Source organism: Musa acuminata, chromosome BXJ1-11 (assembly GCF_036884655.1).
Source record: "Musa acuminata AAA Group cultivar baxijiao chromosome BXJ1-11, Cavendish_Baxijiao_AAA, whole genome shotgun sequence".
Classification (NCBI taxonomy): domain Eukaryota; kingdom Viridiplantae; phylum Streptophyta; class Magnoliopsida; order Zingiberales; family Musaceae; genus Musa; species Musa acuminata.
This window is the reverse complement of record NC_088337.1, coordinates 3,930,653-3,948,139: the sequence shown is the minus strand read 5'-3', so window position 1 is coordinate 3,948,139 and position 17,487 is coordinate 3,930,653. Positions and strand designations below refer to the sequence as shown.

At 41.2% G+C, this 17,487-nt stretch overlaps 3 protein-coding genes and 1 long non-coding RNA gene across 6 annotated transcripts; 1 reads left to right on the top strand and 3 right to left on the bottom strand.

Annotated features, from left to right (window-relative positions):
• Nucleotides 1-204: 204 nt before the first annotated feature.
• On the bottom strand, nt 205-1,273 carry LOC135596386 (UDP-glycosyltransferase 91C1-like). The gene is made up of 2 exons (XM_065088445.1): nt 1,121-1,273; nt 205-882 (listed from the first exon to the last, which is right to left on the bottom strand). The coding sequence occupies exons 1-2, from the start codon at nt 1,271-1,273 to the stop codon at nt 205-207; spliced, it is 831 nt and encodes a 276-aa protein (XP_064944517.1).
• Nucleotides 1,274-2,291: 1,018 nt separating this feature from the next.
• Nucleotides 2,292-3,185, top strand: LOC135596559 (uncharacterized). The gene is made up of 3 exons (XR_010480962.1): nt 2,292-2,342; nt 2,446-2,493; nt 2,575-3,185. It is a non-coding gene; the product is annotated as an uncharacterized LOC135596559 (long non-coding RNA).
• A 1,743-nt stretch (nt 3,186-4,928) lies between these two features.
• Nucleotides 4,929-6,262, bottom strand: LOC135596928 (transcription factor MYB108-like). Its single transcript, XM_065089218.1, has 3 exons — nt 6,042-6,262; nt 5,812-5,941; nt 4,929-5,738 (listed from the first exon to the last, which is right to left on the bottom strand). The coding sequence occupies exons 1-3, from the start codon at nt 6,175-6,177 to the stop codon at nt 5,210-5,212; spliced, it is 795 nt and encodes a 264-aa protein (XP_064945290.1). The 5' UTR covers nt 6,178-6,262; the 3' UTR covers nt 4,929-5,209.
• Nucleotides 6,263-7,798: 1,536 nt separating this feature from the next.
• Nucleotides 7,799-17,300, bottom strand: LOC135596927 (inactive glucose-6-phosphate 1-dehydrogenase 4, chloroplastic-like). 3 transcript variants are annotated; one of them, XM_065089215.1, is made up of 15 exons: nt 17,076-17,300; nt 14,983-15,133; nt 14,420-14,661; nt 12,524-12,618; nt 11,915-12,029; nt 11,575-11,780; nt 11,313-11,421; nt 11,191-11,231; nt 10,366-10,486; nt 10,087-10,286; nt 9,365-9,565; nt 8,987-9,286; nt 8,744-8,851; nt 8,250-8,304; nt 7,799-8,164 (listed from the first exon to the last, which is right to left on the bottom strand). In XM_065089215.1, exons 1-12 carry the CDS (start codon nt 17,196-17,198, stop codon nt 9,049-9,051), a joined length of 1,842 nt encoding a protein of 613 aa, XP_064945287.1. In that variant the 5' UTR covers nt 17,199-17,300; the 3' UTR covers nt 7,799-8,164; nt 8,250-8,304; nt 8,744-8,851; nt 8,987-9,048. The 3 variants fall into 3 exon arrangements, with proteins under 3 accessions (XP_064945287.1, XP_064945286.1, XP_064945289.1); XM_065089214.1 differs by lacking the exons at nt 7,799-8,164; nt 8,250-8,304 and having other exon boundaries at nt 8,562-8,851; XM_065089217.1 differs by lacking the exons at nt 7,799-8,164; nt 8,250-8,304 and having other exon boundaries at nt 8,562-8,851; nt 17,115-17,300.
• Between the last annotated feature and the right edge of the window lie 187 nt (nt 17,301-17,487).

Genomic DNA, 17,487 nt, shown 5'->3' with positions numbered 1-17,487 from the left:
GCCTCCTCCCTCCTCGGGACTTCCACCCCGACCTTCTTCTCCGCCATTAGGTGGGCGTTGAGCCCTTCATCGTTTGCCAATGGCAACAGCACGAGCGGCAACCGGAACTACAGGACCTCCACCAGGGAATTCCAGCCGCAGTGGGTCATGAAGCCACCCACCGACGGGTTGGCCAGGATCTTTATCCGGGGGACCCAACCGTGATCACCAGTCCCCGGCCCCTGGTTGGAGATCTCGGGGCCGTCGGCCACCTGTGTGAGCTTGTTCTCTGGTTCGCAGCAGCTCGCTCCCGAAGGAGACGTACACCACCGATCGAACCTCCCTTTTGCCAAGCCATCGGAAGAAGTCGTTGCCTTCGGTGAAGCTGCCGGCGACGTCGTGCTTCATAGCAGCTGGAGGGAAGTGACCGAGAGGGAGCACCGGCTTGCCACAAAGCCAGCCAAGGAGGGAGAGCCACTCGGGCTCGAGCACGGGGCAGCTACGCACGGTCACGACGTCGCACCCGGAGAGGGAAGACCCGAGCCGGAACGCGCCGGACACGCCCAGGCCCCTGAGCTCGACCATGTCGTGCAGCACCTGCAAGGCCTCGTGACGGCGGTAGGCCAGCGAGGTGGGGAAAGGGGTCCAGCGGGGCTGGGTGGCCATCACCTCGGGCTTCACGCGGTGGCCCCAGTCGCCGATGGCGAGCAGGAAGGCTGGCCACATGAAGGCGTTGGCGGTGGCGGTGACGAGGCTGACGTAGGCGCAGTGTACACCGAGGCCGGCGGCGACTCTGGGGACCCCGCAAAAGGAGTCGAAGAGGATCCAGTCCGGCGAGCCCGCGCACCGAAATGGGTTTGATTCAGGCTCGATCCATGCCGTAGGCAAATCAAAACGAGTTTTCTACATGGAAAGAAGTAATATTGACCACTGTTAGAAGTAATTAACATGAGTTTTCTACATGGAATTTAGAGGATGGTGATATACATACTGAGATGTAATATTTGGAGGAATATATAAAACTTGCAGTAGAGAGTGCATCCTTTCTTATCGTCCATTAACACTTTCACTCCGAGCACATGATGCAATTTAAAAGCCATGATGCTTTACATCATCGTCTGTGCTGAGTAAAAATCACTACGCTGTTGTCGTTAGTTGAGGCACAGTACATCAAAAACAGGCCACCCTTTTCACCCTTCATGCATGCAGCAGCACACTGAAGCTCCCAAGAATTGGCAGCTGAAGAACAAAAGAAATCATCAGGTTCATTGAAGGAGCTGGTCCTAATTCTCATGACAGGTCCCCGTCAATCTGTCAGTAAACCTGCGTTTGGATATGAACTTCACGTGAGTGATGCAAAATGCCAGAAACAGATAACACACAAACTAGGGCATGCAATTAAATCGTCGGGAAGAGCGAATTAAACCAAGGGCTAGCAGGGACAGATTGTGTGTGTGTCTGTGTGAGAGAGATGGAAGGAGGGAAGGATGAGGGACCATGAGATCACTGTCAGAGTTCAAATCTATGATATAAAGGTTGACACTTGAATGAAATGACAGCCTTTCATGCAGTGGTGCAAGCGAGTACCTGTTGTTTTCTTCTTACCTGCAAGTCATTATGAAGCTCTTTTATCGGTTTTGTCTCTTTACTGTCTTGGCGAAAGTTTCATTGATGTCTAGAGCTGCTTCCTTCGGTGCCGCCTAACCCAGATGGAGATCGGAGCTTTTGGTTACTAATAGGGGACATGGCGCCTTCTTCTTCTTCTTCTTCTTCTTCTTCCCCTCCTTCTCATACATCGACCTCTTTCTGTCTCTCTATGATTAGCTTGTTATTATAAGCAATACTACGCAACAGCTCTAAATCTTTAGAATCAAAAGTTCTACCTGTATCTTCCTCCACATGCATGCACGAATCACATACGTATGACCGGTCTCGGCTTCCCTCGCTTTGAAGACCGTGCTGGGGTTTGCCGTGTCGATCATTATTGTCGATCTCGTGCTCGACGCGTGCACTCGGTCTCCCACTTCCCCATGGAGCACAGATTAAGGCTCATTAAATAGGGGTCATCGTCTCAACTTGAGCTGTACAAACTTCAAAGAGACAGCGACAACGTTGTTTTACGTGGTGCACGTACCCTCATGTGAGAGTCTTTGTGCTCAGTACCCACCTCGTCTTAACATGTGTTTGTCGATCTAAGTGATAGCATTATCATTTATTTATTAGGGCAACACTTCGTGATTACAGTTAGCACGTGCCGAGCCAGGATGTTAAAGATCAACACCTACTGCCTTACATCCTCCATATATGTTCCCTATCATCCCTTGAAGCCAACCAGCTAGTAGATATCCTTCCCTCGCTCAAAGGTATGTTAGGCATCCGAGCAAGAGAATTTGAGCTGAGGTGGATGCATGGGCGTGATACTTATGATGTCTCCTTTCTCATTCTCTCGTCTTCTTGCTGTTGCAGGTCGAGCCCTAGATGTGGAGAATGGAAGACGAGGGTTTGGATCACTTGGTGGGGAGAAATATATGATAGATGTGTTGATCCTCTCCTCCTGTTATGCTTCTTCACCTTCTTTTCTTCTTTTACTTGCAGGTTGTAATGGGAGGGCCGTCGGCCATCGGTTCTGTCATCATCCTCGGCAGTGCACCAGATTGGCTGCATGAAGAAGAAAGGTTCGCCTTTGGAGTCAACAGCGAAGGTTCTATCCTCGCTGACCTTTCTTATTGTTAGCTTCGGAACGGTGCTATCCTCGCTGAGCTTCTCCCCTCCTGAATCCTTCTCCTCATTTCTTCCCTTGCAAGTCTTCTTGACCTTGTAAGACCTTTTCTTGGCCTTGTAAGACCTAATCGGTCGATCTTCGCCGTCATCTCCTTCTTCATCCCAGGCTTCTTACCCGTTCTTTCGTTTCATCTCTTCTCGCTTCCCACTTGCCCTCTTCTCCAGTCTATCCCTCTTGAGCTATTTAGGGTATTTCCTTCTACTCCGTCATCCATGAAAATTAGTTTTTGTATCTTGCGTTCAGAGGAGATATGCCTTGCAGCCGTCTGCTTCCTTCGTCTCACAGGCTCTAATATTCTTCTCGTGACCAGTTGAGTTTGTCGCAATGTACAGAGTGTTGGATTATTTGCGTTTCTTTTGTATGTTAGTTTTCGCTGTATCCACTGCAACTCTATTCGGTAAAGGCCTTTTGGTGTGTTGTGAAAGGAGTTTTGATCCTATCTGAGAAAAGAATGACCTCAGCTCGCCATTTACCTTCTCTTTTCTTGGACGTTTGTGTTGCGAAGAACAGCAATCACAGAAAAGCTTCGCCCATGGAAGCTGTGATAGCCGCCGATCCTTCCGAACCGTGAGAGATCCACCTTGGTCTCTGCAACTGCGAAGACATGGCCATGGCCTCAGCATAACACGGACGAAGATCAATAACAGTTTGTCATCTCAAATGACATGACCAATGGACATTTTCTCGAACATAATCTCACATTATGATGGCTCCAAGTGGTAATATGTCACTGCCTCTCTCTCTCTCTCACTCTCTCTCGTATGTTGAGCTTGTCTTCTCCATTAGTAATATGACCAATTGACATTTTCTCGAACATAATCTCACATTATGATGGCTCCAAGTAGTAATATGTCACTGCCTCTCTCGCTCACTCTCTCTCGTATGTTGAGCTTGTCTTCTCCATTAAACTTAGAGCGTGATAGCTCAGGCAATATAACATGGTTTAGAGTGGAATATTGGACAGAGCATGGGGATATTTTGATGGCAGAAAGGAAGAACACAAAAAAGGGTATGGTGATGATGGGCATTCATGGCAGAAGCCTCGGCTTTAGACTTCCTTTGCAAGCCACTAGGGCTTGTCCAGCGACAACATCTAATCAAGGAAGGCTTTCGTATGGTAGTGGTGGTGGCCTTAACATGCATCCGTGAGTTGACCACCACCTTGGCCTGTCCTACCTCGAAGACTTTCGCTGCTGATGGAGATGAAGGGTCGTTTCCTTCGTTCGGATTCCTTGGCTTTCACTGCTCTCTTCCTTCCCCCCTTTTAACTTTTACATCACATTAATATACTGCTTTTTAATGCCATCATCATTCTTTTCTTTTCTATTTCTTTATGCAAAAGCTAAACCTAAATGGTTATTATATAAAATTAATATGAGTGAGTCACTTGAATGTGACATAATAAATGCTTGATTAGGTCATCATAAAGAGTATTATTTATTTAAAAGATAAAATTAGAAAATAAATGTCTTTTGTTGTTAGAAAATTAGATCAAAATTCCTTTACTTTTACGGGAAATCTTTATAGCAACACGTGGCAGATCCTGATTTGCTAATTACGAACAAACCTCGAATTAAATGGCCGGAGGTGGCTAATCACACTGGGAAATAGGCAGGAAGCAGAAGACCAGACCTTTGACCGAACCAGCCGTTTTGACCGGCGCGTCGAGGGGAAACCCGACTCCCGCCCGCGTAACGCCTGCCGCCATCGCCAGCTCGGACGCCCGCGGATGCTTACGCGTGCGCGTCGCTAGCGGGCCCCACCACCTGATCCGCTAGTGAATGGTTTGGGTGTATGCGGGTCCCGGGTGAGCTGGTCCAGAAGGTTCTCGGCGGCAGTCAGCAGCGACCCATACGTGTCGGTCAGCCTCTGCTACACGTTCTCCTCGGGTGATCGGTGCCCTAAACTTTTATTTAGAATATATATATATATATATATATATATATATATATATATATATATATATATATATATATATATATATATATATATATATATATATATATATATATATAAGCCTATCTCTAATTGCACGTATGAGTGGCCAACTAATGATGAGAGTGAAACAGATGGGACCTCCACTTATTTGTGCCCTTCCGCAGCAATAGATAAGCCAAAAGTGTTCTATATATCATTCATGCGTGTCTGGAGATAAAGTAGAAGTAAATGAGACTCGAGATTTTCTTCGTGTTTTTTTGTTATTTTGAAGAATTATTGAGACAATAAATAAGAACAATTTTATTTTTATCAGTTAACTTCATCTCAAATCTGAAAACTTCATTTCAGACTTAATTACATGTTAAAAAAGAATAATAAAAATGGGAATATATGGATAAAGTGTCTGAAAAATCTTATATATATATATATATATATATATATATATATATATATATATATATATATCTTCTTGTTCTGCACAGTAGTGCTTTATGCCTCTTCCTCTCCTTCCTAAAACTGTTGCTGAAGCCATGTGTCTTCCATGCTCCACAACTCCTCCTCCCATATGCTTTGGTCGAAGTCCGGTAACCCCAGGTCAGAATACCCGCACTCCGACCAGCATCCAGTGACGCCGTCGACGCCGCTGATGTCCTCACCACCATGCATGCCGGCGCCGAAGTCGTTTGAGACCGGAGGCGGCGAGAAATCCAACCCAAATGAGTCCACCGACGACCAGCCGCCCGTGCTCGAGCTCTCCGGGCTCATCTTCACCTGCGCGAGCTCCGGGATGGCGTTCACCGGCCCGCCAAAAGTCGTCGGAGTTTCAGCACCGGCAGATGCAACGGCAGGGGAGTCGCCGGAAGTCGCCTGGATTCTCTCGACGAGACGAGGAATCCAGAGGTGCCGCAAGACGTCCTTGAACTGCTTGCTGTGGACGTCGCAGCGGAGGTGCTTCGCGTGCTTTTGCACTCTAGTCCTCCAGTAGTTCTTTATCTCGTTGTCGGTCCTCCCGGGCAAGTACTGCGCTATCTTAGACCACCTGCAAGATATAATTATCCATCATTCAGGGTCTAAATTGCAAAAGCGTTCGCGTCGTTGCCACACTGCGTTACCTGTTTCCCCAGCGAGAGTGGAGCTCGAGGATGAGCAGCTGCTCTTCCGGCGTGATGTTGCCGCGCCGGACGTCGGGTCGAAGGTAGTTGAGCCACCGGAGCCGGCAGCTCTTCCCTGTCCTCCTCAGTCCTGATGGTTAGATTGCAGAAGGGAGACAGAAACAGAGAGTTAGATTACCGATTCCTGTTTCATCTCAATGCTACTTATACAAGTCTGTAAGAATCGATACCTGCGCGACGAGAGAGGGAACTCCATCGCCCCTCGCCATGAAGAGCAATATAGTTCATCAGAACGAGGTCCTCCTCCGCAGTCCACGCTCCTCTTCTCAGCTCCATCTCCTCCTCGCTTCGTGGTATGAACTCCATTGCCTCCTCCGACGTCCTGTGACCGTCCTCTAAAGGGTCAGCAGATGAGAGGTGGAGTGGGACGGGATTGGAGTCTGGTCGGCAGCGGGGCTGAGCTTATATAGAATCGCAGGCGTAGGAAAGACGTGTGGAGGGAGTGAGCCGCCATGGTCATGTGATTCTGACTGAAACCACATGCCTTTTTGACTGAAATCAAACAGCGTACATGTCCTTTGAAGTTTGACTTTTCTTCTCCTTCTTTCTATCTCCGTCATGTGATTCTGCCGTGTCTTCGTCCGACTTCTTTAGCTCTCAAGTGGGTGACGACGCAACATTACGGTGAAGGCCAGGAGACTCCATTGCCGTCCACACTAGGAATCGAGGAAAATGTGCATGGTTCGTATAGCAAGTTGGATCCAGTGGATATCTTGATCAGAGTAGCATGCTGATATCAAGGCCCTAAGAATTGACTTTTAGGAGAATCATATCTAAAGAGGATTGATATGTGCGTCAGGTATGTTTGACTTTACATATGATTACGTCGTCCATGCTTAATATAATGTTCGACCTTAAACAGATCTGTTCTATAGACTCGTGCAATCGCCTTCTTGAGTTCTTTGAATATATACAGATCATCGGTTGATCAGTCGGTCTGATTAGTTATTTGTCAAAATATAGATTGTTTTCATTAGATCCTCCCGACTTATGTAAAGAGCAGACATTCTTCAGAGAAAGATGGTTCACGAGGAACAACTCAGTCTTCTAGCTGGTCTCTTTTACTGGATAGCCTTCTAGCTATGCCTCCGGGCTACATTAACAATCCTGCACAATAGGTCTACTTTAGGGGTATTCTGGTTCGACCCCTTCGATACTTAAGTTAGGAAAACAAATGAGGAAGATAATAGTATTACCGATGTAATTAAGAGAGTAAATAATCTCCTTTATGCTTGGGCACTTGAAGAAGTAGACGAGCCTCTATCAAGTCCCCTCTTATCCAACGTGACGAAAACATTTAATGCGGTCGACTTGCCCGTATGTGTATCCAGGGGTAGCGTTTGAGAACTATCAGGATGACGCCTTCGGTTAGACTTTCTTGTTTCTTTGGGTCAGGCAAGGCGTAGTTTCCTCGTTATTCATCCGAAAGGAAAGATCAATGAACCCGGGTCATACCGTCAATCATTATTGTAGAGTTAGATTTATTTTTTCAAACTACGAAATCGATGAGTAGTGGATCGTATAGACACATTTTGGGAAGTAATATGACTGACCTATTGTTTACTAGGTAACGAGAAAAGTTGGGGGTATCATGATTTATCCCTATCAAATTCTAAAAAGATAGGCATAAAGTCTGATTGATGATACAGGATACTATGATCAGATCGTGATTAAGGGTTGAGATCAAGATCGATACCGTAGAGAATCGTTCTTAACCAGTGTTCTCCAGAGGTTGTCTCACAGATTCCTCTTTTTCGCCTGAGTGTCTCCCTCGTGCTTTTTTTTAGTTGAGCATTTTGGCCAATTGCATGAGAATAGTGACATCCGAGTAAGCTCTCGACACCTGATGGGAAGTCCAACGCACGCGCGTGTTCTCATCCCTTTTGTCATCGGAACAAGTCAGTTCACATACGTGATTCAACGTCGATGGGGACGAAGTAGGCTCGGTGGAGGTGGAGAGGTAGAGATGACGAGTAGTATGGGATGGGAAGCTTCAAGGAAGGCAGTGTGATGCGTCATGACACAGATCAAGTATTGTACGGTGATCGGTGCCCGATGGCACGTTGTGCGATGATGCCAACCATGCCTTGCGAAGGTTCGCCGATCCTTCCTGCTGTATCTTCGTGACGAGAGTTGCGAGCCTAACGAAAGGTCAACCGTATGCGACGGCGGGGGGGCTGATTGGAGGTCAACTGAAGTGCTATGACATGGCTTGGAACGTGGGCGTTGCCTTTCCACATCGTATCGGAGGAGAAGTCTTTTAATCCAAACATTGTGTCTGGTAGCAAGAAAGCTATGCAAAAGAGAAACTAGTTTTAGTCGTTGACCAGAAGCAGCCAGAAAAAAGACGAGGGAAAAGAGCAGCGGTCAACTTGTACCAGGAGAAAGCTTGAAGAAAAGGTACAATCTTTTTGTTTGCCTCCTCCTATTCTCCTATTCGAAGAAATGAGATATGCACCATAAGTGCCAAGTTGACAAATAAAAAAATTTAAGAATAAAAATATTTTTTTATTTAATTATCTTATAAATATCTTGTACGTCTCAAAGTTTTATGGTGGTTGGATAAAGGAAAAATATTTTGAATGATTCTAGACAAGATTTGTAGTTTTGATTTATATACTATGTGTTGATACAACAAAAAAGACGAAGGAAAAAAGACTAGGAGGACGAGGAGGAAGGGTGCACTAGAATGGAGCAGAGCAGATGACAATGGATAACCATGTAAGCTGTGAGTACAAGATACTACTACCAACTCATCTGGAGTGCGAGGAGTCATCCTCGATCCTAGACACATTCATGAGACTCATGACTAATACGAGATTTGGAGAAGATCAATATATACAATAAGAAAGACAATCTAGACGACTCTAACCTGGCAAGCTCAAGGATCCCTTCGAAGTAGAGATAGGTGAAGAAAACTCGTTCTGAAACCAGGCAACCTCAAAAAGGATGGAATCAGCTTCACGTCCAGTTTCTGATTCTGGAAAGAGACCAAAGACCACATCGTTTATTAAGTAATTTGGATTAGATGTCACAAAATTTCGATCCATCATTCCTTTACAAAAGTGATATGTTGATCTAACATCATGGGAGAAGGCATATTTGTATCGTTTACCTCCAATGACTAATCGCTGAGTGTGTTGAATGTTCGATCCATTACGGAAGAATAAGATGAGTTTAGTCATCAGCCCAACGAACTCCATGATTGGCACCAAGATAATAAGCGCCAACAGGTCCCCGACCCCCAATCTCATAGAGCTCCGGCACCACTTTGTTCTCTTCAATTTTGTCGAGAGTTGGGGTTAGTATGTTCCATGCAGCTTCCAACTCGTCGCTCCGCATAAAGAGATGGTTGTCTCCATCAATTACATCCAGAAGAAGGTGCTCATATGAATCGGGTACTTCCACATTGTACCTGATAAACACAGATCGATTTAGCAAACATTTTATGTAAAGCGAAGATAGACACAGAATCACATTATGTGGCCTTTACTTATCCCGGTAGAGCAAGTTTAACTCAGAAGCATCCAGCTGCAACCCGAGTCCAGGAACCTTATTATTGACCTTTAACAGAATTGCTTCATCTGGCTGATCCCGTAGGATCAGTTCGTTTGTTGTGAGATCAATGTTGTGGCTAATGCATTCACGGTACAAATTGCCAGGGACATGGTGAAACTGGATCCTTATTTCAACTCTGTACCCAACAAATGCATTATCAAAAATGTAATGTATAGTGATGAATCAATAAAATACCTGAAATGAGGACTAACTGATCAAGTAACAAAACTGCAATCATCTATGTCAGGAAGTCACCAAAGAAAATTCATGGTGAATGAGAAAGATGGTGTTTCTGAGCAACATGGGTAGAAATCTTTGTTTGTCAAAGCAATATATTATTATCTTTCTCCCTCTTTAAATATAACAACATAAGCCACCTCGTTTGCAATTCACTGTTATCAATAATAAAAACTTAGATTGCAGTATTAATGTCTTGAGATATTAAACCAAGCTAGTTTGAACCTATCTTCTTTAGTCCATGCCTTTTATCACATCCCAGACTAGAAAAAACTTTATAGAAGGTAAGAAATGAAGGAAGTCAAAGCAAGCGGTTTTTTATTTTCTTTTCTCCGTATTGGTCTAATTCATTTATACCCATGAAAATATCAACAAAAGAAGGAAACTACTTCCTACCACAATGTAAATAAAAGCACCTGCCTGTGTTTAATAAGGCCCACTCCAGTCTTTACTAAGAAAGGCACACCATCCCAGCGTGCATTGTCAATGTACAGAGCAGCAGCAAAAAATGTAGGCGTTAGGGAGTTCATGTAACAACTACTTTTATCTGCACTATTTTTATACTGGCCAAGAACAACATCATCGAGATTCAACTTTCTGATAGATCTGAGCACCTTGACCTGCATAAATGCATAATCAAACATCTGTAAATTGACATTTTCCTGGTCTGGGAATAACAATATGGTGGAGATACATTACCTTTTCATTTCGTATGTCTTCCCCATCGAGACTCACAGGTGGTTCCATAGCAAATAAAGCAATTGTCTGAAGAATGTGACTATGAACTATGTCACGGATAACACCATAGTGACCAAAGTATCTATTGACAATTTATAAAATCGGCATTAGTCACTTTAGATAGATAATTTAAGCATGAATGTAGAATGTATAACTAACTTTCTGTAAAGTTCACGTGCCATTAAATTCTTTGTCTGACTTTAGCAATTTATGGTCATGATTGGTATATGAGTATGTTTTAGCACTATAGACACCATATTAATCATTAGCAGACTGATAAAAAGTAATTGAACTTGTTGAAACAGATATAGGCAATAAAGCAATCCTTTCGATGATGAAAACCATTTCACCATGCCAACCATTCAATAAGTGCATAGTGGATACTGACTTGTAAAACCTGTTTAAATGTTTATGTTGGCAAAGAGTTATTGGAGGTATAGCATTGAGAGGTTGAACTTGGTCAGAATGAGATAGGTCAGAAAAGAGTGTCAGACCGAAACCTAAAAAATCAAAGGGGGCACTATTTTTCATGATTCTTCAAGCAAACAAACTTCCTAGACTTGTAGGCCCTAGCCTCCTCTGTTTCGATTTTCAGGACTTCTTTTTCTATGTTCAAAGGACAGATCTACAAAGATAACCCATGACAAATATTTGATACTTTCACATGAGGTAGACCAATAAATATGTGATTATCTGATCAATAATAATCAGCACATCAAAAAATTACTTCATTTCTATTTTTTTATTCCTCGTTTTTTTGGCTCAAATGAAATGCCACTTAAGTACCTTCCTTGTGCCTCCATGCCACATTCTTCTGAAAAGATAACCTGTAATATATATGTGGCAAACAAAAAAATCAATAGAAGGATAAAGTGTGACAAAATGCATCAGAAAGGAAAACACCATACTTGCACATTTTTTATGTAAGTCCGACTCCATAATGGTTCAAAAACCAGATTAGAGAACCTCAATACAGTGATATTCTCAATTAGGTCCTTCCCCAGGCGATGATCAATCCTGAAACAAACATTAACAAGAACAATGTTATGTTAAGGCTCAATAGAGGTAACCTGAATGACAAAGTAGATTACTCGAGTATATAAAAAACAAGGATCTTTAGTTACAGATGCAACAAAAATAATGTTATGATGGTTAAAAAATACAAGGCACCTATACAGCTGCTTCTCTTGAAACTTTGACAGAAAGCACTGTGTGAGCTTGTGTGAAGATAATGCATCAAAGCCAAATGGCTTCTCGATGATTATCCTGTTCCATCCTCTTTTAGTTTGGGAATTATCAGCAAGAGAAACTGAAACATCAAGAAGTGCTTCCTGGGGAACTGAAAGGTAGAATATCCTGTTTGCTTCATGTTCACCCTGTGAAGGTGAGATATTAGCTATTGATGATTATATATGATCCCACAAGCAGCTCTAGTGTCCAGAAACTTTTGAAGAAACAGGAGTTGACGTGATAAGAAAATATATATAAGCAAACTAGACTGAAACCTTACCTCAATTTGCTCCATTCGCCTATTAAGCATTTTCATCCCATCTTTGTTGTTAAATCCTCCATTTATATGATATGTTCTATCAAGAAAGGCATCCAACTTATCCCCGCAGTTCTCGCTGTACATTTACAATTTTTTTTCTTTGTAAAGATTTCTTGGATTGCTTGAATTATAAAAGCAATCAAAAAATAAATATTTGGAATCTTCAGAGTTCAGAATGATGTTAAACTCGGTGAGACATATCCATAACAACAGCTAAGCTACAAGAGAGTCAAAATAAGAAACATGTTACAGCATGATGTTAGAGATACAGAGACCCGTACAACTGAACAAAACCATAAGAACATCCTGAACTGAGATATATTTATTTCACACTTTGAATTCTTAAGTAATTTATAGACCACTTGTAAAAGGAAAACACGTTCACTTCCAATTTCAGAAAACAAGTGCCGTTCTTGCCAATTGATACTTCCAGATGTATAATGAAAATCTTGGCCAATGTTAATAGATTCCACTAACGAATACAGACGAAATAAAGTAATGACAGACACAAAAAAATCTTGAAATTTGAAATTACACAGAAGAAATTTTGTGATGGAAAGAGGAACAAACTGATGATCAACTCGACAAGTCAAAGTTGCTGCAACTATGTTTCTTAGATCCTCATCTGACAAGTCCTTTCTAGAATATCCAAAAATGCCCACATTCTGCAAAAAGGGAGGATAGCAAAGAAGATAAAGATGACAAAGCTTTACTAAACGTAATAAAACTAAAAAGACAATGCATCATAGTACCTGATAAGGTACATGTTATCGAAGACAAAGATTAATTAAAACATTAATAAACTAATGTAATCAAGAAAGCAGAACCAAAAACCTAGCTACAAGAATAAACTGCAGACTTGGATGAATGACAATTCCATCAAAATGATTCAGCTCGCCATCATCTGCATTAATTTCATGTTTCTCGATACCCAAAACCTCAACAAAAAAACCATCAGTTTAGTCCAGCTAGCTTGTCAAAAGTATATACAGAAATGTTACTCTCCACGGTGGAAAATGTTCATCCCAATGTGTTACATAAAATTTTAAGTGCGAGTACAACAAGAACACTCAGATAAAGAAATTACCAAACAACTAAAATCTAAACAGATTAAACATATTTAATACTTTGCATTTTGCATATCCTGTTGAGAAATCAGTACCAATTAATTTGTCAAGTCCGATGGTCAGGACAAAGCAGAGCACCTGAGAATACTATATAAGGTTAATGAGATTTAATTATTTCATTAACTCTGGGTCTAAACCAAGAACATGCTATACCATGAAGACTACAATGATGGATCATGGCATGTCATATGTACAGATGATGATCATTCTTAATAAGATATCAGATTAAAACTGTGGTGTCAAAGCTGTTGATATGGTATCAGAAAAAGTAAGATAACAAATCATGAAAAACAGTTTGTAAAAGGAACCTATCAAAGAAAGCCAAGTTTTATAACCATGGGATACTCATGTTATTATCCTAAACATGTTAGTATATCTTTGGTCTAGGAATTAGAATAACAGTGATGTATGTTAAGCATTACCCCTAGTTAACCTTTAAAAATATCATCTTCGATACGTACTCTGCTCCTCCCTAATTAACATTTTTAAAAGATCACACTCGGTATGTACTCTGCTTTGGTAGTTATCCAAGTATGCAGCTTTGTGGTACAAAGTCTGATGTTTTAATACTTTACAAGAATAATGTGTTCAGATACATATTGTAGGTTCATATAGTAATTCAGAACTTGAGAGAAGACACCGGTATGAAGATGATGAATCAAACACACAAAATACAGAGAATATAGGTCTGCTAACCAACCAGGCCAACCATCAAAGCTAGTAAAGTTTTAGAAGGCAACCAGAAAAGAAGAGTTTCACTGTGACAGAAAAGGAGGGATAAGAGGACACCATAGTAAGCAAGGAACATGCTTTCCTGCAAAGCAGTTCCATAAAAGATTCAAAATTACTGAAAACACTGAAATTGGTTTCAATTCATTGCTTTTGGCCATGGAGAACAAAAAGTATCAACAGAGGCCCATACCTAGAAATTTGATGAAATAGGCTAGGCATGATCACTGTTCTCCACTGGTACCATCCGGTATCGAAGATACCAAACAACAACAACGCCTTAAGTCTCAACTATTTGGGTTCGACCCAGGATACCAAACTACAATTGTTGTTTTTTTATTCACTTCCTTTCCTTTTTGTTTTGGAAAAAGTTACAATCATGTAATGCAAAGTCAATCAGCCAAGAAAATTGAATTAAATAGTGTAGACCAAAAAAACTACTAAAATCATCAGGTCATACATAATAGAGCCCAAATATTGGTTGAAAAACACAAATGAACGTTGATTGCATATGTAGACATAATTTCACATGCATCAGGCAACAATGGAAAGGCAAAAAAGACATCCAAACAAATAGATGCAACAGATGAGGATCCAAAGAAACCTATACCTCTGGAAGAAAACCACTATAATACAGGGCAAATAATGCTGGAAATATTTTGTTTCTTGCAAGTTCACCAGTAGCTCCTACAACAGCTATACAAAGAGAGGGTGCTCTATCAACTGAATTTCCATAAGCAGAAGATGAGGAAGATTCCGTGGAAGACTCAAGATATTTAGGAATAATTGGCTGAACATTAGGAGGAGAACTTTCTGCAATTTCAGAATTTGATGTTGTTTCTTCAACTGAATCTGCATAAATAAATATGTCATCTTCAGACAATATTGTGTGATAGAGGCGGAAAGAGGAAAAGTCATTAGTCTGAGAAGGAACAAGCTGTAAATACTTTCCATTGATAATGTTACACCAGCTAACTCACAGATTGATTAGCACCATCATGAAACATAGATTTTAATAAATAATTGATAAAGCAAATAAAAACTGCCTTTGTTGATAGCTCTTTAATATTCATTTAACCATTCAACTTGAACAGCCACTGAACCACATATCTTTGCTGTCCTCCTTTCACATGATAGTGAAAACCTCTATGTGATCATGACTTTCATCTTTACCTTGGACTTGAAGCATCCTGGGCTTCTTTTCCCATCCATGTGTTCTGAAATTCTTCCGCCATTTAAGCTTCTCAAGCATCCAAATCTTTAATTCACAAACTCTAGTGGTGGTACCAGAAGCAGCACAATGGAAGAAGCATTTTGATGCAACCTAGAAATATTTCATCAGTACAGTACTATGATACATAAGAAGGAAATTGTACAGTCCAACATGAATACAATGATATATAAGAAGGCAAATGTGCAGTTCAAAACACATACTATTATATATTAAATGGCAAATGTACGGACCAACATCTCTCCTCAGAAGTATCATACAAAAGCAATAAAAACAGAATTCCCTGGTGAAAACTAAGCATAATTAGGAAAAAATTTGGAGGAGCATAAGAAAGAAAAGAACAACAGATGCATCCTACCAAGATAACATTAGTACAAATTTCCAAGATGACTATCTGGGTAACCTTAAAACTGGCACCTTCTTAGCATCCAGTGCAATGTAATTCAGGCTATCAGTTTAATGCCAATTTCAAAGTTCATAAGGCATCTGCACTGTGTAGTCTGAACCATGTATGTTGCTCATAGAATTCCCCTAACAAAAAATTCACAATATGTTCACCACAAGCACAGAGCTACACAGGAGGGATGATGCCTTGCTTCCAAATTTGTATGTTTATGTTTCTAAAGAATAAAAAGAGTTACACAAAGTAATGCATTTAAGATCAATATATTTATAAATATCTGATAAAGTAACCAAGCAAAAGTCATCTGATAATGATGAAACAATAATGGACATGTGATAAAGTGTTCAGAAAACTGCTATTTCAAATTTTACAAGCAAAAGTCATCTGATAAGTATGATAAAGCATTCAGAAAGCTGTTATTTCAAAATTTTACAAGAATTAATGCTAAATTTTTATTCATACAGTTCAGGTATGCTGACCCAAATTGGGATATTATGGCTTGTTTTTGTTGTTGTTGTTATTGCTCTACAGGGCAGCTATGCTTAAGTCATTATGTTTTCTATTCATTAAATAATTTACCAGAGGAAATTTATTCAAAGCTCCAGAATAAATGACGCTCAGATGTAATTTTGATGTTCTGGTGTGTCTGGCAACCTTTTTGAACAATGCATATAAATGGTTGTCCAAATGAGAAGACATTACAGTTTAGCATGTTAGATAGAATCACTTAGTAATGTCTAAAACAAGCAAAAACAAGTGAATGAGTGCCATTTGATTTCGGCTAGTTCTATAGGTGAAAAAGGACAATGGAAATAAGTTGATATGACATGATTTTCCTATTATAGCTTATTCCAGTTCAAGAAGGAAAAAGATTTCTGATGGAAGTATCAAATCTTTACGATGCTTTTGCATGCTAAACTTATTTATTTTAATGCAAATCTCCAATTATATTAATAATATATAACTAACAGCTTAAAAGTCTATAACTTTAGTGTTAACTGTATAAATGAAACGTCACAATCATCCTTCTCTTACAGATCAAGGTGACACTAACAAGTAACACACGCACAAAAAGAAAATGGCAAACGGAGCATGATGCCCGTCATAATCATCATTACCTTGCAGATCAAGGTAACAAGTGACTCAAAATTAAGCAAAAGAAGCACAATGCCCACTTCAAGTAGCATGAAGCAGCACCAGACCGGATCACCAAGTTCGAAGTGCCTTGCACGCACATGTGTAGTAATTAGGAACAATATTCCAATTGCTACCATTCATCAGAATTCTATTATGACGCAAACTAATCGATTTCGGTCGGTCACACATATCGACGAGCATCATAACTTCGGGATCTGCCACATGCTTAATCCTAATCCGGAACTTACCATGCCAGAAAAAATGCTTCGCCTTTAGGAGCAATTCCAAAGCACAGCGAACGTAGAGGACCCAGCTCGGGTAGTAAATCAAATACTTATTGGAGTCACTGATGCGTTAATTCCTTTGAAGGGCCGAGTTGAGATATACAAAATCAAGCGATCAAACAGATCTCCTCAACCCTTTTCCATGTGGGCTTACCTAAGAGGAACTGGATTCGAGCAAGAACGGGGTAGAAGAAGAGACGCGAAGACTCACGGGAGGAAAGCGAGGGGCGGGGAGCGGGAGAAGTCGTACGGAGGAGGGCCGCGCGATCGATGAAGACACGGAGACCATGGCGTGCGCCTCGGTCGTAGCGGACGACGGGAGTAGGACTGGCATTGACTCCGGCGGGAACCGCGAGACCTCCTTCCACTCTTCGGCGGTCCAAATTCCATCCAACCGCAGATATTTTTACTCCCTCTTTTTCTCTCCTCCCCTCCCCCCCCCCCCCCCCGGAAGTAATATTTTCATAAACACCCCTATAATTTATATTTTCTAGACAACCTTTTTGGACCTAAATAATAATGTAAAATAACAAAGTGAAATAATTTCATTGTAAATATTTGGAAAAGGAGGGCTTTTCAAGAAAATGCTCAGCACATTTTCTACTCTCGTCCTTTAACAAACA